The 22,578-nt window shown below is 35.0% G+C and overlaps 1 protein-coding gene and 1 long non-coding RNA gene across 8 annotated transcripts in view; one reads left to right on the top strand and one right to left on the bottom strand.

Moving 5' to 3' along the window:
• Positions 1–67: 67 nt before the first annotated feature.
• SLC38A11 (solute carrier family 38 member 11) lies at positions 68–22,573 on the bottom strand. Of its 5 annotated transcripts, none has more exons than XM_086896839.1 (12): positions 22,457–22,573; positions 20,123–20,240; positions 19,638–19,712; positions 18,929–19,063; positions 17,185–17,250; positions 15,466–15,572; positions 15,225–15,304; positions 7,101–7,171; positions 6,137–6,298; positions 4,325–4,437; positions 3,553–3,684; positions 68–1,630 (listed from the first exon to the last, which is right to left on the bottom strand). In XM_086896839.1, exons 1-12 carry the CDS (start codon positions 22,484–22,486, stop codon positions 1,385–1,387), a joined length of 1,335 nt encoding a protein of 444 aa, XP_086752965.1. In that variant the 5' UTR covers positions 22,487–22,573; the 3' UTR covers positions 68–1,384. The 5 variants fall into 5 exon arrangements, with proteins under 5 accessions (XP_086752965.1, XP_023786865.1, XP_023786863.2 ...); XM_023931097.2 differs by lacking the exon at positions 22,457–22,573 and adding an exon at positions 22,222–22,440; XM_023931095.2 differs by lacking the exon at positions 22,457–22,573 and adding an exon at positions 21,248–21,416.
• LOC111932142 (uncharacterized) overlaps positions 21,520–22,578 on the top strand; it is a 100,509-nt gene continuing 99,450 nt past the window's right edge. For all 3 annotated transcript variants that reach the window (XR_015288972.1, XR_015288974.1, XR_015288976.1), the window contains exon 1: positions 21,520–22,181. This is a non-coding gene — a long non-coding RNA (uncharacterized LOC111932142). The remainder of the gene's footprint in view (positions 22,182–22,578) is intronic.

Here is a 22,578-nt window from a genome sequence, read left to right as displayed (position 1 = left end):
CACACTCCTCTCTAATGGCTTTACAACTTAAAAAACAAACAGCCAAAGAAACAACCAAAAACCCCAGTAATATTTAAAGCATTTATTTTGGAAGCACTACTTTTAAGAAGAGTGTTATTCTTACAGGTATTATCACTATCTAGTGACCCTTGCTTACAATTCTGTTTAGCCAGAAGTCTTGAATGCATCATGCAAGATGAAAACAAAACCCATCCCCATTAAGCAGCGTAAAAATGAAGTAGCATCATGCATCTAGCTGGAATGGGAAACCACAAGGATCACAAGAATGCCAAAATTAACCCAAGTACACATTTTGATTTGGTAACAAAACATTTTCAGAATGACAGCATTGATTTGACTAAGGATTCTCATATTACTCAACCTAAAATTAGTCCTATTCTATAGGCACGTGAGTCTGTTTTTATATATACTTATGTATATATGTATATTTATACACATACATACATATACATGAATCCTTGATGTTAAATGAATTTTGGAAAACATAACAAATCACCAAAATTTGACAAACCATGACAAAATCATTAGTCATATCCTGAAAAGAAGCAGAGGACTAGAATGATAATCAGGTTTAGAATGTTAGTTTCAATTAAGTTTCAGAAATAATGAATAGCATTATAAATATAAGAATTGAACTGTAATGTAATTTCCTTCTTTGTCAATCTTGAAATTTTTACAAAGACTGCCTAGTTGAATCTTTTTAAGTCCACTCTTGTGGATTTATTCGTGTGGTATCTTTTAATTACAAGACTACATATTGTAACAGTTACAATTCAGTCAGAATACAAAATTTCCTTTGACTAAAGATCCTGTAAAAGGGAAGCTTTCAGCACTAAAGGACAATTACTGCAAAATCAAAGACAGAATTTAAAAGGATGTTTGTATTTAATAGCAGAATTGTGATACAGATTCAGACACACTTTTTTTCAGGACTTCAAAAGGCTCCCTACTATAATGTGCTAATAAATATACATGAAGGATTGTAAAATTAATAAAAGCTAAGTTAAATCAATGAAACATGGAAAAGCTTTATATTCCAAAATATTTAATTTATAGCTTTTAAACAGCATTGAAGACTAAGTTAAAAAAATGCAATATTTTTGGTAGGGTTGCAAGTTATTCAAGTAATGTCTACTGAAAGGCACCTTTGAGATTTTGTGTTTCAACAGTTAAAACTGAACTCTTACCTGAAAAAGGATGGCAGCATAAAATCAAGTATGTAAATACAATTTTAAAGTTTAAAATTCTTAGTGCATCTTAAAACATGAAAAGTCTTTGTTCCACTCTCCTTTAAACTGACATGTATGGCTCACTGTGAGATGTGCCTGAGCTAGTCTGGAGGTTGGTGTGCTGCCTATGTGTGCTATGGTGGAAGTGTGCTGTTGTGTAAAGAAACATTACTAGGGGAGCAGTAGAACATTTCTTTTCCATGGCTACATTCCTGGGGATGCAAGACAGTCATGACAAACCCAACTGCCATCACCAGCACACCAAGAACAAGAATCAGGCAGGATATGAGGTTATCTGAATGGTTCCACCGCTCCTTGGACAGCTTTAGATAACACGCTGATGGGATGATAAAAACAAGTGGGGTAGCACTCAGAACTCCCTGTGTGTGGGAAAGAGCAATAGAAAAAAACTCATAAGCATGTTTATTTACATGTGAAGAACAAAAACCTGAACTTTTTAAGCAGTTGTGATTAGACTGATGCAACTGTAAAAACAGATGATAAAGGCCTTCTCACATGTTGCTGTACAGAAAACCTTTCTTTCAAAGTCCCAAATAATATTCAAAAATATCTGTTAAACTATTTGAAATAATTCAGATTCATTGAAATGCTTTTGCTTTGCCAATACAGAATAACATTTTAACATTGCAAGAAGCATTAAATCTCATTACCCAAAGTTTCTCAGCTTAAGAGATATAGTCCAAACATAGTACTTCAGTACTGGAACTGAATTAAAATATTTAAGATAATTCCATGGAAGAGTTTAGATATAACACTGCTTTTAAAAGGAATAAAATCTTTTGAAAAGTGGAAGCATCATGTAGTAGTTCAAAGAATTCTGATCAGTTTTGACATTTATAACCTGATTTAGGTTGACTTCCCTATGAAAGCAAAGCTCCTTTTGACAGAGTAGAACCTTTCCTCTCACTAAAAACTCAGCTCCTCTTTAAATGCTCTCTTAGAAATGGACAAACAAAAACACTTAAAAAAATTCTTTTTATAGTAAAGCTACTGCAGATTAGCATATGAGTTACATGTCAAAAGGGAGCAATATGTAGAAATTTTGAACATTCATTTTGTTTCATACTTAACAAACACTATGTTTCAATTTAATTATGGTGGTGAGATAGTAATCCAGCCTAACTAATAACTTTACATCATCATTTGTACAAAAGTCCCAATATTTGTATGGTAGAACCTGTTAACAGTGATAAATATAGACATCAGAAATAGGTATAAGCACAAAGTATCTTCTCCATGAAAATTAAGATTTGGGTCTGTGAAGTAACACAAACCAGCATCCCAGTAAAAGAATAGCAAAGAAAACTCTGTGGCTCTTCGACTCCCATATGACTCAACAGTTTCCCTGGGGAATTACCACCAGGCAAACATAACGGCTCATGTTTTGTTCTAAAACCAGCAAGCAGGGAAAGAGTAAGTAGGGTCAGATGAACCATATCAAATGCCATCTGTGGTGAAGAGCCAAAAGACAGCTCTTCTGCTGGACAGAAAGACAGCTGAAAAGACAGACCACCTTTCTTTCATAAGTAAACACTCTGTCTATTCATTTTTCCCTAATGCTGATAACAAGACTGAACAATCTTTCTGAGAACAATTATTACATCCAGTAAATACCCACAGCTGTATTGTTAAATTCTCTCTTGAAAGGAAAAAAACCTAGAATATAGGAGCTACCCATGCAAATGCCTGGCTACAACTTCTATTTGTAACTGAATAAACCTATCAGCTTTACTGACTAATTTGCTTAGGAAAAAAAAAACCTTAATTGATGAAATTCTTGCTTTTTAGAGAATTGTGTATTTCCAGTGACCATCTCTGTGGTTCAGCAATAGCTGATTTTTTTCTTTCTACCTCCCTCTTTGTTTTTTGCCCCTTTGACACAAATCAGTCACTAGAATCTGCCCCAGTGTTTAATAATTTGCCAACTTCATCAGAAGCAGGGATGAGAGAGAGAAATGCTAAATTCAGTACCACTATACAGTTTGGATGAGTATTTTAGTGATTGCTGCTGCGGCTTAAACACATTTGGTAAGTCATAGCCACTTGTCATATCTACAAAACTAAACCCTCCACAAACATATGAATTTTACAACCATATGAATTTTACTTCTTGAAATTGCTTTCACCTTTCTTTATCTGTTTTTGAAGCAAGAATTCCTTCTTCTAACACTTCTTCTGACTGTCAAATTACGTAAGATTTTCAGTAGAGCTGTGGATTTTACAAAGTTCTGAGTTATTAATAAGTGATTTAATAAATAAAAGAGTACACAGGTCCACTTACATTCAGCTCTAAAACTATTCCGAGGCAATCATACGCTAACGATATACCAGTCGCCACAGCAACAATAACTACTGTCACAACAACATGGAAAACTGTTGAGAGGTTCCCATGGAAAAACACATTGGCAATCACCTGAAACAGAACCAAAATTTTAAACATTGATTTTTCTCCTTATGCTGTCCAACAGCTTACTCCAAACCCTCTAACCTTAGGAAACTAAAGGAATGGGTGAGAATACACTGGCTGGATTTTACTTACCTTGCTTCAAGAAAACATCTTAATTTGCTTCCAAAAATAACACGTAACTACCATTACTAAAATTGCAGAACACTTGCCAAATTGACTTACTTATACCAGTAGGATTTTAGGATTTACTCTTTTCTCATTTGCCCATTACAAAATAAATCCACTTACAATTATTTATTGAATCAATGATTTCCTATGTGGAGATACTTCTAAAAAGCAAAACTATTAAGAATGAAAAGTATGCATTTTTGGCTATTCTCAAAACAGTAACAACAGTGTCATTTATGCCAAACTTGGAATTTTAAGCAGTCCTGATATTATTAATTATTAAAATAATGTTGACTAATACTATAATAAATGTAAAACAACATTATATGGCCCCATACTCATTGCATGTAGCAGGATAAAATAAGCTACTATTTATCACAGATCAACCATAGACTTCAGCTACAGTATGTATTAATGATGTGAGAATTTTATTAATATATAACAACAGTGTTAAAAGGAAAATGTAATAAATTCTTACCTCTCTGGTCACAAAACATTCAAGGGGGAAGGTCAGAATTACAGTAACTCCATAGCAAAACCTTCCAAATGTAGCAAGGTTGTCATCTCTACAGTAGTTTTCAAATATATCTCCTGAGGTATAGCAAAGCACCAATTAGCTTGAACTTCACAACATTTACCTATATTTGCAACTTGAAGTACAGGTTACTGGAGTTACTGAAGTAACTGAGATTTTCTGAAGCCCTCTTCTATGTAAGTATGTGAGTAGAAACTAGTTATGGTCACAAGTTATGTCCAGGAACAACTTTCACCTTATTCTGCTGCTGGTAGCAGTGTTTTTACCTCAACTAGCATTTATCTTCAAAAAATATTTTAAAATATTCATATCAGAGTTTGTCATCTGTTATCTTTCCTGTAACACAGATTTTGTATGAAATGCCGGTGTTTGATTAAATAAATATGTGACAGATTCAGAAAGAAAGCTTATGTGCAAAAGACAAATTTTCCCTAAAAACTTCTTGAACAACAATTACACAAAAAAAGGTGAAAGTTACCTGTGGAGAACTGCATTTCCCTGATAGTATCTAATCACAGCTAATAAGATGAAGAATTTCAAGTATTCTGACCCCAAAAGCCCATTATAAACATAGGGATTATTACCTTGCAAATCTTCTTATATCTAAAAACAAAAGCACCACTTTAAATTCAAGTCATCTTGCTTGGTGTTTACCACAAAGAATCTGTAATAACGGTCTCTGAGGCACAAGAGACAATGCAAGACTGACCAGATGATCCATCAGTTCTACTTTATGTGATTATGATACTGTTGCATGATTTACTAATTTAGGGATCACAATGGCACTGAAGAAGGTGTATTTTAAACAGCCAAAAGATTTTGACAGAAGGGGAGACAGAAGGTGAGATGGAACCTGCTAACACAAGAGGCATCAGCTGAGGAAGAAATGCAGGCAGAGCTTTCTGTACCTGAAAGTTCACAGCCAGCCTGAACTCGGTCTACCTACAGTTCATCTAGGACAGTGACTTACTCTGCTGGAGTAAGCACTGGAGGCAGGAAAAAAGGACAAATAAACCAGGAGTCCCCATCCTACAATTTCTCTGTTCACAACTAAATGCTGCTGCTCATCAGATAAGGAAAAAAAGCTTGGAAGCCTCCTCCTACAATCCAGAATGTCACTATTAAGTAACAGAAAATACACTTGCTTATGAAATATGTATTTTCCCAATAGAAAGTAATGCACTGAAACCAATTTATACCCTGTTCTTATGAATACATCTTTTTCACTTCAAGAAAACAATGTTAAATAGCATGATGCAACATTGCTTATATATAGTTACGTGTATTCATATGCCCACAAAGGGGACAGTAGGATTAGTAACACCAGAACAGCTGTTGCAAAAATAGGAAATATCTCTATGATACTGTATTACTACAGACAGGAAAAAAGTAAGAAAATATACACAGATATACACCAGATACCCTGTAGGAAATTTTTGTTCTTGCTGCTCGCTGCTGCTGGACTATGTAGATAAATCACAGCTGTGTAGTCCTCACAAGTGTCCTCTAAGTGTTTTAATGGTGGAAGTATTCAAAGGGGACTTCCACTGGTGAGGCTTACACTTAAGAATCTAGCAGCTATTAGCATGTAGGTGACATTTTGGATCCTGTTTTAGTTGTTAGGTAACTATGAGGAATGTCCTATTTCTGCCCAGATATACTATGATTTTTGCATTTTTATAGTCACCGAGATGTGACAAGGCAGAAATATAAGGATTATAGCAAGCACCAAAATTGAGGGATCAAGTAGTTTACCTTCTGTGTATCCTGTAAAAGTCATATATCCACAGGCAGCGAACGCTACACTGATGACAAGAGCAAAGGCCACAGACATATGTGTGACTTGAGACCAATTCTTTAATGTGGGTTCTTCCAGAGACCCATATATTAAAAAGCTGTTATGATGGCAGATGAACGCTGAAACACACATGATAGTTAAAGCTGATGTACAAATTCATGCATAAATGCATAGAGACACAGCACAGTTTGAATCCACTCATTATTAAATACAAACATTAATCTTGCAATGAGTGCAAAGATAAATGACTTGAACCTTTCTTGCTTAGTTGATTTGATGAAGGTTTATATTCATCCTGAGATGATTCTGATTACATTACTTAAATGCTATGCCATTTCACACCCTCCACATCTCCATTCCACAGCTATTTCCTCTTCCTGCTCTTCTTAAGAACCCAACAGTAGATTTGAGAAGCTTTTAAAAAAATCTACAGACCCTTTTGCTAGTGTCAGACTTTATATAGCATCCATTGAAGGCAGCAGCAATCATTGGGAGGACTCAGATTATCACAATGTGTACAAGAAATAATATACCAGATCCTGCAGGCAGGAACAGATTTCAGAATGAGGACTTTTGTGTTAGAGGTTACCCAAGGGAATGCAGAATGATCCCAGCTCCCTCAGTTTATCAGTTGGATGAACCCTATGATGCAGGGGCTTTAGGATGATCTATCTGCACAGGTGAGCTGGACTCACGTGCACACTGTCTCTGATACAGTGGCAAGCCTCTAGGGCCAAATGGACAATGGATGAGGTTAATGTCTTACACAATAACAGTTGACATTCATATGGATCATTCAGTCAATTTCTTTTTTATTTTTCTACACCTTTCTAATCTTCTTAACATGAAGATTAAAGAAAAATCTTTGTTCAAAATATTAATATTAAAAAAAAAAAACCAACAAAAGCAAAAAACACTTACCAAATGACATCACCCCAATGGCTTGTACTGCATTTGATTTTGCAAATATCCATGCATTTTCTGATTTGGGTCTAAAACAGACATTTAAATAGATTACCCTCTTTTCAATTATCAGTTATTAAAAATGACTCAAGTAATATGCTGTAATACAGAACTGCTGCTAGACAGATCTCCAGAACTCTCTGAAATAGCCCCAGTGTTTATCAACAAGCTGCAACCAGGGAGATACCTTTCTCATCTCCCTTTCTTTGATTCAAAACAAACATGGTAACCAGTGTTTACAATCAAAAATGTCAGCCTTTGAACAAAAAATGAAACAAAAATTTCAGTTTGTAAATAAACACTTCAAGTCAGCATATACCAAGAGACAGCAACACAGAAGGTAAAAGCTGTTACTGATTCTGACTAAGGTTATCTCAACTAAAAATGCACTCTGACTATTTAGAGGCAATTTCTACCTTTGAACTGAGATATGTAATCAATGCAGTCTAGAGACACCATTTTACTAGGCTACAAATCAAGTGAGGGAGTTCACCTTTCTTTACACCTCTTCCAACTGTTCATCATAGTAAAGAGATTCTGTTACTTTTCCCAAAACATAAAAGAAATCGTAAGAGTACATGGAGACTTTTACAGTCAGGCAAGAATGTAATATTCCCCACACCTCCTCCTCTAAGATACACTCACAGATTTGAACCTTTGATAATTGCAATGCTTATGGGAGGACCATCAGCAAACTTTGTTAAAAGCCATTTACTCCATGAACTTCATCTTGGAATAAGGAGCCAAAATGAAAAAATAGGGAAGGACACCAGCCTTTTCCAGAAATACAACTTGCTAAAAAACATCAAATGAAATTCACAAGCTAGTTAAATACTGAATTTGTAATATTAAAGCAAAGACAATGAAAAACAATGCAGAGAAGCTTGCTCTTAAAAAGTTTGCTCCTGCTAACCTTGATTGCTCTGTTTTTATTTAGGGGAAAGCTGCTGTCACCTGGGGCCTTAAGATGCTCTTTTCCTGCTGCCCTAGGAAGCAGCATGGCACTCAGGCCAGTCCTGTGAAGGTAACAATGGCAGCTTTATCTCTCCCTCTCTTTGGTGATCTCTCCCTCTTGCTGGTTTTGACAGCTGTAGTGGCATATGCTATGCCAAGTTTCATTGCTTTCAAATGTTTAAATTACACCTCCAGCCCCTAAAAATAAACAGATTAAAATAAAAGTAATAATAATAAAGTAAAAAAAGTTGCAGTTTCCTCTTTCAGAACTCTTATACTCTTATTTCAGAATATCTTACTATTTCTTGAGTTCAAATAGTCAATCCTTCCTTTTCCATATTAATAAGACCCAGATTTAAAGTACCTAATGGACATTCAGTTCAGACTTTTCAGCTCTTAAGCTGTAGTTGTAAAGCTTAACTTTGAAGTTAACAGAAACTGAATATAAAATCAAGTTCCCTTTTTTTGTCCTCAGGTACAGTATATTGTCTTGAACTGCTGTAACATACTGCTTTGAGCCTTAAGCAGCTGAATATGGCCCTCCTAAAATATCCTCAGACTCAGCACATAGATGTAAAGTACTATGGATGAAATGGAGCTATCTGGTACTCATCTTGAGAAACAGGAGTTCTGACCCTCTACAGCTACTGTTGTTCCTTATATGCTCCCTTAATATTATAGTGCCACAGATTTCAAATCACTACACCTAGTGATGTGTCTGAAAAATCAACATTAACAATTTTGAATGTAAAATTTTTCAGGAAAACATTCAAACATTCATATATGATTGGGAAAACTGCAATAATATTTCAAATTAAAAAGAGTGTAAAGGAAGCTAACATTCTACTTTTTCCATTCTGTAACCACTAGAGGTCAGCTTTGATAATAAACATACAAAATGAAAATTTGTTTTATATTTTTCTTTGACAGCAGAATTTATCAGTTTTCTTTGACTCTTTCCTAGTAATACTTAAGTTAGATTATCTAATACCTTATAAGATAAAATATTTTAAATACACAGGAAAAAAAAGGATGCTTTCACCTGAAACACATTTAATTTCTTTGAAAATGGTACATCCTGAGCAATGCTATATTATGAGCACCTAAAAATACAGATTTAAAAAGGGAATTCAGAAAGCACAGGAATTTCACTTGATACATTTTTAGTAAAGTGGCCTATTAATTAAAAAAAAAACAAATCACAGGAGCTGGTTCTCACCTTGCATAGCGTTAGCTTATGCACTAGAAATATGCAAAAGACCAAGATACTGCTTTGCTCTACCAGTGAATGACAAATCAGATTAGGAGTATTATTTGGGGGAAAAAATCCAAAAGAACAAAATCCTGCTTATTTAGCAGCCTAAGAAGATAAAATCCTTCCATTCTAGCTCCAAAATAGAGGAAGAATTTCAGATCCCTGATTTGAACACTATCAACAGCTTGTTATGTCCTACATGTATGCTGATACAGATGTACTATTTTCTTCAGTAACTCATAATGCTGCATGTGCTTTGAAAAACATTTTCATATTGTGGGAATAGAGGGATCTCATGCAGTGAAAGCACAGCCAGAAATTTCACTTCTGAGTGTTTGGAACTGAGAGTCAACAGTTCTAGAGCTGTGATCACATCAGTAAGAAATTGCCCCCAAGTTCAGTCTGCAGTATACAGAGACTTATGAAAAGCTCCTGGGAAAGGGTGCAGGTGACATGAAAGCATCTATATAAAATAAGACTACATAAAAAGACTTCTCAGAAAGAGAAAACTGTCAGAAAACAGTAAGTGTGAGTTATGGAAGAGCCATATAATGAACAAGTACAGAAAATCACTCACAAATCAAAAGGCAGTTAATGGAAACATCATCTGTCAAAGTAAACATACACACATTGATATAAATATATGCATCTCTGTAGGCAGATGCATACAAACACTGAAAGAATACCACAAAAATACAGGATAACTTGTTGTGGTTTTTCGATCCTGCTGCTACAATTTAAGATGATTTTTTTTTTTTTTTGACCTTTGTTCTGACCTACATTCTTGTTAGGAGTTATTACAGGAAGATTTTAACTGCTGCTTATACAAGAATAGCATTAGCTGTGAAAATCCATGAATGACAAAACCAGTTAGCTCTCCACTTCTCACTCATGTATAAAAGCATAGGCTATGCCTGCATGAACAGGAAGTTTTTTCATATTGAAGAAGTATTAGTTAGATGAAACAATGAAAGGGAAGAGAAGAAATACATTTTTGAACTAAATGCTGACAGCTGTAGTGTCTATCATATACAGTAGAAGCTGAAACACAGAGTAAAACTGAGATGTGATTTACCTGTAGTTCTTGGAACAAAAATAGTAAAAGACTGAGTAAAAAGACAGTCTAAAGGAGTTCCCATACAGGAAAAAGTTTTAGCTGAAACTAAGACAAAAGCAAGACAGACTGAAGGTAGTGAGGCTTAAAAATGGAGACCCAGAGGGTAAGAAAATAAGATTACTCAGTCTTCAGTACATGTAAGTGAAAATGTACCATAATAAACAAATTCATGAGTTCTAAAAAGCTAATTTACATAAGAAAGGGAAATTGAGAAGAACAGATGAACCAGGCAAAGGATAAGCCATCCTAACAGAGTAAGCATGCAGATCATGAGTAAGAGTTGGGAAAATCTGGCAGTCTAAGATGGCCTTTTACTTCTTGTAAAACACTTTCAGCATAATAGTCTCCATCTTAGGATCAATGAAGATATTAAAGTCTTTTCAGTCATTTCTATATAAAAGCTGCAGCAGAAGAGTGCATGAGAAACAAAACGTCTTTAATGAAGGCAAGAGAAATAAATATCCCTGATCTCAACCACCTTGTGGCTATGAAACACTGACTTGAAAAAAAAAAAAAAGGTCATTTCTGGAGAAGAACAAAGTAATACGTTTGACAGGGGAGCTACATGTTGGAATGAGCAAAAGACTACCATTGTTTTGGATTGAAGATGAGTGTCCAGCTGCCAAGTTTAGGTGCAAACCAGCAGTTAACAATATAATCCAGAATCATCTCACAGATTCATTCAGGTTTAATTCAATGATTTAAACATTTAGAAAATCAATTGTAACAATTCAATTTAATTCTATTCTAAGGTAAAATAACTTTCTAGGTATCTTTGACTTTTAAAAGTCAAACTTTCAAAAGTTGAAAAATACTGAAAAGTTCATAGATGCTGAATATAACTTTAATCAATACAATGAAAAGAAAATGAGTACAGCTCATGTTAGCCTTGGATTTTATATTAATCAAAGTCATCTTGTGAAAGAACACAGACAAGGCAAAGCTATTATGTCAGCCCAACTTAGACACAGCTACTTCTACTCCTCTTTCTTCCTTAATGAATTACTTAACAGTTCTGTAAATATAAAGTAGCTTAGCTGGGTTTTTTAATTTCATCACACAAAGTTTACCTTTCCTTACTATTGGATTTTTTTATATGAAGGAAAGAATCAACTTTTTACTTTCAAGTTTTTTCCTGAGCCCTTGGTGTTTTATCCCTGTGATCAGCTGCCAGTTGAGTAATTCTCACATCCTCTTTATGTGTAGCAGATGCTCTTGAAGTATTTCATAGACATTTATGTATTATGGAGACACTGACATCATAACATTCTTGCTAAAGAACACCAAATTAAATTAAAATGATCTCTCTTTATAAGCTACATAAAATATTTTTACAACAAGGAATGTTAGTTTCAGGTTGAAAGCATGAAGTTATTCCATGCAGTATTAGCATGCTGCGCTTTACAGTTTGAGTTAATTCTTACCTATTTTTTTACAATCACAGTAAGTAAATACCCAGCCATAAACAGATGGGAATAAAGATCAGGTCAAAATGTATTTTTATCCAACATCTTAAAATACTGGGAGAGAACTCTTAATAAGCCAGAACACTGGATTCTATATGCAGGTTTATTATTTAATTCAGTTATCAACAATCATCTGGATGATAGTTATCAAAACCAAAACTGAAAAAAAGAAGTATCTCAGTTTTATATTTGTCATAAGAGGAAATAAATCAAACCAAGTAATCTGGCATCTTACTTTTTTCTCATGAGTATGTGACAGTAACATTCTTAAAATGTCCTTGGACAACCTGACCCAAACTCAGAGCAAATAAAGAGGAAAACACAAAAAAAGAAGCAACATTCAAAACCTTGCAATTCCTGTTTAAAATAGTAGTATTATTTTTGTTTCTCTGATGGTCTATAACATTGCAGAAAGTTTCAGATTATTGCAATAGCAATAAATCCTTTATTGCTTTGTTGTCCAAATAAGATTAAATTTTCAACTAGAGAACAGATTGCATTTAAGCAAAAAAAGTTTCATCATTTCCACGTAATGATCTTGTACCTCTCAAAGGAAAGAAGTATTCACTTTGAAAAATCTAAAGGTAAATGAAAACTGATTACTACTCAGAAAGTAATTATCAAAGTGAGAAGATATCCAAATGGGATACCAGTGGAACCTGACCTGAGTCCAGTACTTTTGAATGTATTCAGCAATGACTTGAATGACGGAACAAAGAGGTAAAAGTGCCTTTAATGGAAAGCATGAAATGTGCAATTAGCATGATCATGCTAGAGAATGGGATGAAAAAAGAAAAATCATAAATATGTTGGTAAATGGAGAAATTATCTGATGAAGCAGCATTCAATTCTGAAATGACAAATTCTACCGTTATGCAGAGGATAAAAAGGCTTCACAAGAACAAGGCAGGAAGAACAAACAAACAAATCCTAAACTTTGTGAGAAGAGTATTAAAGAAAGGAAAATCCACCAGCAAACAATTCTGCAGAGGACCTCATGCTTGGTAGTTCTACTAGACTGCTACTAGACTAAACTCAAGGCACATTCATCATATCATGCTATTTTCCAAAGAGGCTAGCATTAAAGTAGGTTACATAAACAGAGGCATGGGATCCCCAGGGGATACAGTTGAAAAGGACCTTACAACACCTATTTGCATTTGCATTTAAGATACATCAATCTTTCTTCTCTGCTCCTCAGAGTGAATATCCCAGGCAGGTAGAATACAATGATTCCACTTTAATTTGCAGAAAACTTAAGGCAGCCATTGACCATGATTAGAAGCAGAGGAAATGACAAACAGAGAAACTCCAAAGGTTTTGTCCATAGAAGGGATCCTCAAAGAGGGACAAATTACAGCTTTTTTTACAAGTGTTTTTCAAGCACTTGAAAAAGCATAGTTTGCCGTTCATATCCACCTTGTTTAGGCCAAGAAGCAACCAATATGAAATGGAGTTATACACATTTAGGAAGAATTCATGAGAAAAGGCTAGTTAAGGGTTGGAATGGGAAACCGTGGAATTGTCTAGTTTGTTCTTGGAAATCACTTGTCATCAATGGCAGGCACATAATCAGTTCTGTCACATAAAAATTGGTGGGATTAAGTACTTTTGTCCCCATCAAACCTTTATCCAGGATTGTACAAATTCTTTTTCTATAAGACAGATACAAGGACTGTGCTTTTATAATAATAATTTTTAAAATCTCTTTGATTTGATCAGAATTCTGACTTCTATTGTATTTTAATAAGAATTCACAGTAAATGTGTTAATTAACTCATTTCATTTGTAATACGATGAGACCCATATTAAAATGTAACATTATTCTTTATTTTCATTGCAAAAAAAAAAGTCATACCATTATACAACTAACAAAATAGAAGAGAGTTTTAGCAATTAGAGTGTATGTCTAACTGTAAAATGAAAATAGCAAAGATAGTAAAAATAGACTAACAAAATGTTGGTGAGGAAAAAATATTACCAGCTGTTTATCAACTTGCTAGATGTATTTTTGAAAACAAGAAGTGTAAAGGCAGAAATGTAAGTCTCTAAAGAATTAAGAAGTAAAACTTCAAGAATCACTCAAAACTGAACAGCATGTACTGTAATAAAAAAATAAAACCATGCATTCCATATTTTTCAGTTCATCACAACTGTGGAGAAGAAATGTTACCATAGTAACAAGGTTATCAGTAACTATTATATATAGCTTCTTCCTTTTTTAACAGGGAGTTTTGAGATTAACCTTTTAAATACCCCTTTGACACACAGTGAGAAAAACATGCTGCTCCAGAAATATGGTGGGGAGGGAAGTTCCACACCGTTCTGAGGGAGAGATTTTGTGGATGATAGACAACATCATCTGGTACAACTTAAGAAACTGCTATTCTAGGCATCTTCCTACCATTAAACCTGAAAACCCTGCAATTAACCCATGTATCACAGCAGTAATACAAATGAACTATTGGGCCTAACATTGATGAAATAAAATCCTGGTGGAAGAATCTACTTAGGGAAACATAAGAAGTACCATATAAACCTGTTCCAATAAATAAAAAAGCACATTCAGAAATAGAATTTGTCATCCTTATTAATATGACTATACATTTAAAGGATGAGAAAAAAGATGGCCCTTCTAAGCCTTTAAGAAATAACAATAGATTCATAACACTTTCTTGCAATATAATCATAAAAATATTGTCACAACACATACGTATGTGTATTAAATTGTCTAGAACACTCCAATGTCCAATGTTAAGTACTACTCTCAGAGTACGAGTTTTTCATATTATACAGTTGTTTTCTCAAAAATACAAAATAAAAAAATAAAGGTTTTATTATTGTATTACTTTCTAAAATTCTCAGTCTTTGTATATGATTTTTATTATGAAATTATTATATTTATTTTATCAGAAAAATAAATATTCCTAGGATAGTAGCTATTTTAAGATTGTAAATATAGGCAATCTGACAATAGTGGAAAAAATAAATATCTCAAATGACTGACAATCTCACATGCTGATTCAGGACCCCCTACTATTAGTCATACATAATTTCCCATTTATCTCTAAGGGTTTTGAAACTTTCTCTAAATTTGCTTATACCCAATAGAAGAAAAAATTAAAAAGGATGATGGATTTTTAGCTGTTCATTTTGCATTACTGTTGATAGAGATTTTTCAATTATCTGTCTGTTCCAAAACAGGCATGCTCCACAGCTGTGCAGGTAAATGCAATAACAGATTATATATGAATAGAAGTTCATGTTGTGGCAAGTGTAAGAATACTCACATTTGTGGACTGAAGGTTACTGTTCTCACCATCACAATAATCAGGATGACAATGGTTAGAATCAGAGAAAGAAGAGATATCTGTAAAGGTGAAAACATTAATTTAGTCAGTAAGCTGCTGAAAGGTTGTCCTTTGGGCAGTATAATGCATTTATTAATTATTTACACAAAGTTATGACTGGCACTTATTTTCAATGGCATACAGAACAATAAAGCAAAAATCAACTGCTGTTATGATTTACCTTTCCCAATTTTGCTATGTCTCGATATAAAGATATAGGTAAGGTAAAGATGATGGTGGTAAGAAGAATTATGAGGTGACGGTCGGTAAGCACGTTATCCAGCCCAACTAAAGCAGAAAAGAAAATAATTTATTTCTTTAAGAGACTAACTTGAGAAAAAGATTAGCTACATTTTAAAGGTTAGAAGTAACAAACTGTTGGTGATCAAGTTTTGATACCCTTTACTCAAGCTAAGTAACACAGAAAACTAGGCATTAACTAACATTGAGAAAGCCATGCACAGCATGGGCATAAACACAAGAATTCTGCAAATTCAAACCAAATGCATAACATATGGGATATATTAAATCAAAATTGCAAGGTCTGGATTCCTACATATAGATTGGTTTTAACGTGTTTCATCATGTCTGGGTCAATGCTGGGAGACTGCAAGTAAAAAATTCTACTACTTCTTTCTGCCATTGAGTCTTGACAATTTTTTTATACTGTGGGTTGACATCAATTACTGTGCTGTTTAGGACAGCAGTGTTCTATAAGAAGTGGCCTAAAATAAGTTAATTTTGAGATTTCTTTTGAGCACCTCCTTTCTTGTCAGCAGCTGGCTTCCACTTGCAAAGTAGATTACAATGTGAAGGCAACAGTGCTGTTACAATATTCCATGCAATCAGTGGGATTTGTTTGCATAACTGGTGGGTTTTTTCAAACCAATGGCAACTTAAAATAAAACATCTCCAAATTTCAGTGAGGCCACCATAAATCATTGGCTTGAATGAATACTTGATGAATAATTATGGCTGGAAAGTGACTGGTAATTGACATGGAAAACTTGGTGCTCCGTTCCCTCGTTTCTTTGGGAAATTATAATGCTTTTCCACCTCTTTCCAGGAAGGTATTCTACTGGATAGGTAATAAGATTTTCCATGCTGGTGATTCCCCCTAGAAGTCATATTATGTATAAATTATTAGATATTCACTGTCACTATCAATTTGATCAGGTATTCACAGAACAACAGAGTGTGACAATTAAAACTACCTCCACACCTTTCAGGTTTCACATGCTGAAAATCACAGTTCTGTGGAAATGAAACAGTTCATACAAATACAAATTTCCACTGCATTACAGACATGTTTTCTCTCAGTCTAATTTCCCAGTGAAGAATGTTTTATCTTAGCTGCTTTTGTGCTAAAGTAGATATCAAACATATACAGAAATTGCTCCACTGATGCTGCTGTGGAAACTTAGAGCACAGGAAGGGAAAGAATGGGGCATGAGTTAAAAAACATTACATTCATTATATTATTTGCAATTTATCCAGAATTATTCACTAGATGAAGTACAGTTTCACTATTTAAATTATTATTATTATAGGAACTGTCTAAAAAAAATTACAAAATCCAATAATCTTGTAAATACACAACTGTGGAAAACTCACTTCTATTTGCTTAGTATTTCACTGAAGCATCTGGTCTCTTCACTGACACTGAGTCCACTGATAGCCAAGGGCTAGGATTCATAGGGGGTTTTTTTGGGAAAGGCTTATTAAAGGAAAAAAAACAAACTCAAAAACCCCACTCATAGACACATGCTTCAAGTTCTTGATTTGAACTAAATTTAAGAATAATTTAAAAGCTAAATTACAGGTAATTACAAAAATATTTATGCTATGCTTCTATCCAATACATAATCCCCCATTCTTAAAATTTTTAAATGCATCTTACCTCCAGGAATTCTCTGAAAAACTTTAGTTAAAGTGTCTCCTGTTATTATGTTGTAACTGATCATAGCTTAAAGAAAATAAGTTTTTTATTAGTACAAGTCATATCCAAAATATTTGATTAACACTTAATATTTGATTAATATTTGATTAACACTGAATACACACATTTTGTAGACTTCAGGATTATATGCCACTATCCCTCTAATATGAATTCTGGATAGCAGCAACAGGTTTTGTTTCAGGTTAAAAAAAATTAATTATTTAATGCTTGTTTTTTTCTTTTTTCTTTTTTTTTTTTTTAACAGGTACTACCTAAGCAAAAATGCAGCCTGATAAGCAAGGCCATATGAACTTATTTCAGAAGAGGATAAAAAAGGCTTTCTATAACTGTTTCAAATAGCAATTCTTTGTCAGTTTATTTTCAAATGCTTGTTTCTATTTAGTAAAACTCCTGTGGTAGTCTAATAATCAGTTCTGCAATGAAATGCAAAGGACTTTCTAGCTCATGCAAAAAACTAGCAAGCTCTTTAAACCAGAAAAAAGAAGAAAACAGATTAAGATACCAGATATGGAACCCTATTCCCTCTCATTATTAAGTGCTGTGGCCTTAACACTCATATTTCATTCTTATCTAACTCTACACTAAGAGTGTGTAAATTTGTGCACGTGTGTATACATACACACAAGATATACACTCTATGGTCTTCACCATTTAGACAGCATATATGTAGGTATTGACCTTAACTATACACAAATACTCAGTGTTGTGAAATTTTAAGTCATTAAAAAGTCACTACTAATATAAATTAATTCAAACACATACAAGAGCATAACCATAGCTCTATGGTAAGAACTGAGACCTTTACAATTCTCAATTGTAAATGGAGTTTACAATTTTATTATCAATGGAGTAGTTGATTTACAAAGGAGTATATTAAATGCCTGCAGTAACAGTAACTTGACATCTTTAAAAGTCTCAGGTACCTGTAGCCAGAACCAAAATGGGAATTTTGATCTGTGACTGTGATCACCAAGTGCAGACTCTTGATATCTCAAGTCATCATGTCTTGCAGCTCCATGTGTGAAAATATTAACATTATTTAAAATGTGATTTAATTATGCTGCTACAGCTGGGGACAGATTCAGAATATAGCTTTAACCTCTGGCCTAATAAATTCCTGCCCAGATTATACCTTTTTGTTCATTTACTATTTCTTCTTCAGAGGGGTCTTGACTGCCTAATTTCCCAGCATCTCATTGGCTGAACTAATGCTTTTGAAGAGCAATGACAGCACATCATATTCTAGCTAGAGCTAAACAGTGGCTTCCCCAATTACCATAACACTGTATATCTGAAAGAAATATTAATTCAGTATACTCCTAAATTCGTATTTTCCTTTTGTTTAAGATACATTAGCTTGATGCTCTGCTACCTGACCCAGAACAGAATCTCCTTTGTTATTTTTCTAGCTATTTTTGTCATTAATTTTTGTATGTGTGATCACTAATTTCTCTGCTATTACATTTTAATTAATTTCTATTATTCTGATCCTTCAATTCATTGAATTACTCCTCAGTCATTTGTCAGAACCCACAATATAAATTTAATTTTTTTTAAATAGCAAAGAAGCAAATACAATACATTCTTCTTATAGTTCTTAATATTCAATTAGTGAAACAATTAAGTAATGTGAAGAAGCTTGTTACTTATAAAACTTAAACATTTATATTTTATGTGATCTTACCAATAAATGGATATAAAAACTGGAGAGTTGAAAGGATTAGATAACCTACAAGACCATATGTTTCTTTGACCAGCTCTTGATAGGTTTTGGTGTTGGACAGATTTCCTCCTTTGATCAGTAATATAATGGAGTAGTCTGTTAAAATATAAAATTACTGTTAAAAGATAATATGAGCCAACTTGTGGTTGATTGCTTTTCACCTTCTCTTACTCTAAAAAGAAAAAGACTGTAAAAAGAAAAGCAGTGGCACTAGGAAGAGCAGGGGTGAGAAATCTCACAAAATCTTTCAACCAACCAAACCCAAGAGCTATAAGCTCATATTGGAAGAAAGATACTTTAAATCATGGTATAATCAAAGGTTTTCACTCTGCAGTCTGTTTTTAAAACTCAAGATTCAGTTAATTAACATAAAAACAGTGGATTCAAACAGGTTATTATGAGGGCACAAATATGAACATTCTTTCAAATGTTACCTCAACTAGGAAACTAAGGCTTTTTGAAAATAAATGCAGTCAAAAAGCAGCTTCATATGTTGTACAGTGTAATTCTTGACTTTTACTAATCTGCTCAAGGGATTAGTGAGGTAAGGAAAAAATTAGACATTTTTATTGTCTTAGATATACTTGTTTAAGGTATCATTAAGCTCAAGATCAGCTAAGATACTGAAGGGCTGATTTTATCTTTACAACAGAGACTGCCTTTAGAGTACCTGTGATATAGGCAACCACAAACAAAAGCAGTACTCCTAGAGGAAAACCAGCTTCCTTCATCGAATATGGCAATCCTGTAAAGCAGAAAAGAAGAGATTCTAGAAGAGACTTTCCAAATATTTATTTGTGAGAATCAAAATAAAGAAAAATTCAGATTTTAATGAATGCTACTAATCTCCCAATTTGGACCAGCATGCTTAATAACCTCAAAACAATAATTTTCAGTGGACAAAGTGTTGCTTAAGTATGAAGTTCAGTAAGCATCTGCCCAACTTCTCTGATCATTATGTCCAAGAGACTCTAGGGTATTTTTCACTGAAGCGTGGTCTCATCTCTGCATTTTTGCAAAGTAATCAAATAAATAGAGAGAAAAATCTTTAAAAACATCAGCAGAAAGTAAGGAGTCAGTGTGATTCTCCAAGCTGGATACTCACACATGAAAAAACAAGGCTGAATATAGAATAGTGAAGAAAAGTAGATTTACCTATAATGCCTGATCCTATGATTGAATTAATAATGTTAAACCCAGCTGATGCGAGATCACTGCTTCCTCCTTTATTCCTAGGCTTACTAAGGAGGGCTATTTGGTCATCTGTTTCTACCTGTTACACAAAAACAAGGAAAACATTATACATGAGAAAAATGGGTGATAACAAGGATTTTGCACACAGTCTATTAAAAATTTTAAAAAATGGTCATAGACTCAGATATGTAGAGGTATTTTGATAAATAAATCCATTTTTTTGAGAAATCAAAGGGGTATTAAGCAGCTAATTCCTGTATAAGTCTGACCCATAATCTTCTGTAATTCTCTGAAAAATAATAAGTGGAGGACAAAGATATATTTAAACTTGGAGGTAGGCGGATAAATAAAGACATTGTTAGCCATGTTTCAAAGTCAGAAATATGAATAAAGTATTTTTGAAAATATTTTGGTTAATACAAATTGGTCAGTAAAAAACATTCCTGAATCCAGGAAATTAAATTAATTTCAAGACTTCCTAGTAAAGCATGCCAACATCTTAACATACTCTAACCCAAGGTTCTATCCCGTATTTTAACTGTTTCTGTGCCAATGGTTTAATTAATTATGAATAGTTAATGACACTACAAAATCAACTAGTCCCAGAAAGTTTCTGTGGGAAAGAACCAAAGTTCAAAGCACAATATGTAGCCAGTGGCTTCAAAAATTAACATTTGTATCTTCATAAAAGAACTTTTTAATAAACATGCAATAATCCTCTCCTTAGATTACCACTGTGCTGCCAGAGAACATTTTAGAATTATTCACTAGAAAGACCGCATTTTAACTGAAGTTGTGAAATTCAAGAAAGGAACAAGCATTTAATAAATAAAATGCTTCCCTCTGTTCTGTGTACTAAGTATGATTACTATTTCATGGATGCAGAAGCCTATTTAACATACATAGGAGGTAGTATAAACTCAGATTCTTGTTACTACTACTCCTGGAAAAAAATAAAGTTACTGAAAAATCTGTCATGATCTGAAGTCATCTGCGGGTAGACACATCAACTGACAAGCGTAAGATTGCCTCCCTCTAGGAGGTTACACATTGAAGTGGAACCTTTAATCCTTAAGCAGCACTAACATAAGAAGGGTAATACTGTCTCAGATCAAACGCCAGTATAGCGTGGTATCCCATTTCTGAGTGATGACCATGGAAGGTGCCTAGGAAAGAGCATAAGAACATAGGAAATAGCTAGTTAGCAAATAACTTCCCTGTCCCAGCTTTCCTCAGTTTATGAATTTTGGACTTCTCAAAGTGGTTGTGTTCTTGGTGCGTCATACCTCTTAACACACTGCTTCTTGATTTTCCCCTTTTTTGAAACTGGGTATAACTCTTAGCACCTACCATATAGTGTGTCAGTGAATGCTGCATTTTAATTATGCATTCTAAAAAGAGACAGGTATTTTAATTTGTTCTAAATATACCGTTCAGTATTTTCTCTTGGTGTCCGCAAGTTTTTTGTGTCTTCACAAAAGGCAAACTAACCGCTACTTCCTATCTTCTTTGTATCACATGGTTTCATAAGTAACATTTTCGCTCAGTCGTTTCTTATCTAGATTTGTGCTACATTTTTATTTCACTGCTGATTTCAGCAACAGAAACATCACTGTCATTCTCTCCTGAAATTTTAATGCTCTTTGCTAACAGTACAGTACAGGCAAAATCGCACTGAATAGAACAGTCCAGTTTCCCCTCCTCAGTTGTTACAAGAAATTAACACAATGCGCGCTGCTAAACCCTTCTCCCTTTGCCCAGTTGGAAGGGACATATTTAAATGGGCAAAAAGAAAGGGCACAAAAAGTTGTGACACGGGTGAAACGGCTCCTGTGCTATGAGCGTCTGCCTCTCGCAGGGTCCTCTCCCGGGGCCCCCTGCGAGCCATGGGCCGGCCGAGGCCACCCGCTGCGGCAGCGACAGCAGCGGGCGCGGCAGGAGATGATGGGGCTCTCACGCTCTGCTCCACACACCCAATTTCGGCCGTGCCGAGCAGCCACACTTCCCCTGCTTCACAAAGGTGAGGCCCCCGAGACCGCATCTCTCCCGCTGCGTGGTACCTATCGCTCTTTCTTCCTCCTACGAATTGAGACGCAACTGAACAGAGATTGAAAAGCCGTCGCTGCCGCCCGCCGGACGGCGGAGCGGGGACGTTCCAGCAGACGGTCGCCCTGAGCCGCCGCAACCGGCCGCGGTGCCCCTCACACCCATCCCCGGGGGCCGCGGGGCGCAGAGACAGGTCCGGAGGGTGCTCAGAGTCCCGCGCCTCGCCCGCCCCCAGTGTCCGCCCGGTACCTGGCGAGCGGCTGCCGGCTGTGGCTCCATGGCCGGTGGCGGCTCCACGGCCTGCGGCCCCGGGCCGGGCGCTCCCGTCCCTCGCGGCGCCGCCGGGCTGGGGGCGCCGGTGCCGCCCGGCC

This window comes from Cyanistes caeruleus, chromosome 7 (assembly GCF_971803275.1).
Source record: "Cyanistes caeruleus chromosome 7, bCyaCae1.hap1.1, whole genome shotgun sequence".
Lineage (NCBI taxonomy): Eukaryota > Metazoa > Chordata > Aves > Passeriformes > Paridae > Cyanistes > Cyanistes caeruleus.
Note: the sequence above shows the minus strand (reverse complement) of the source record. Positions and strands in the feature narration are given on the sequence as shown.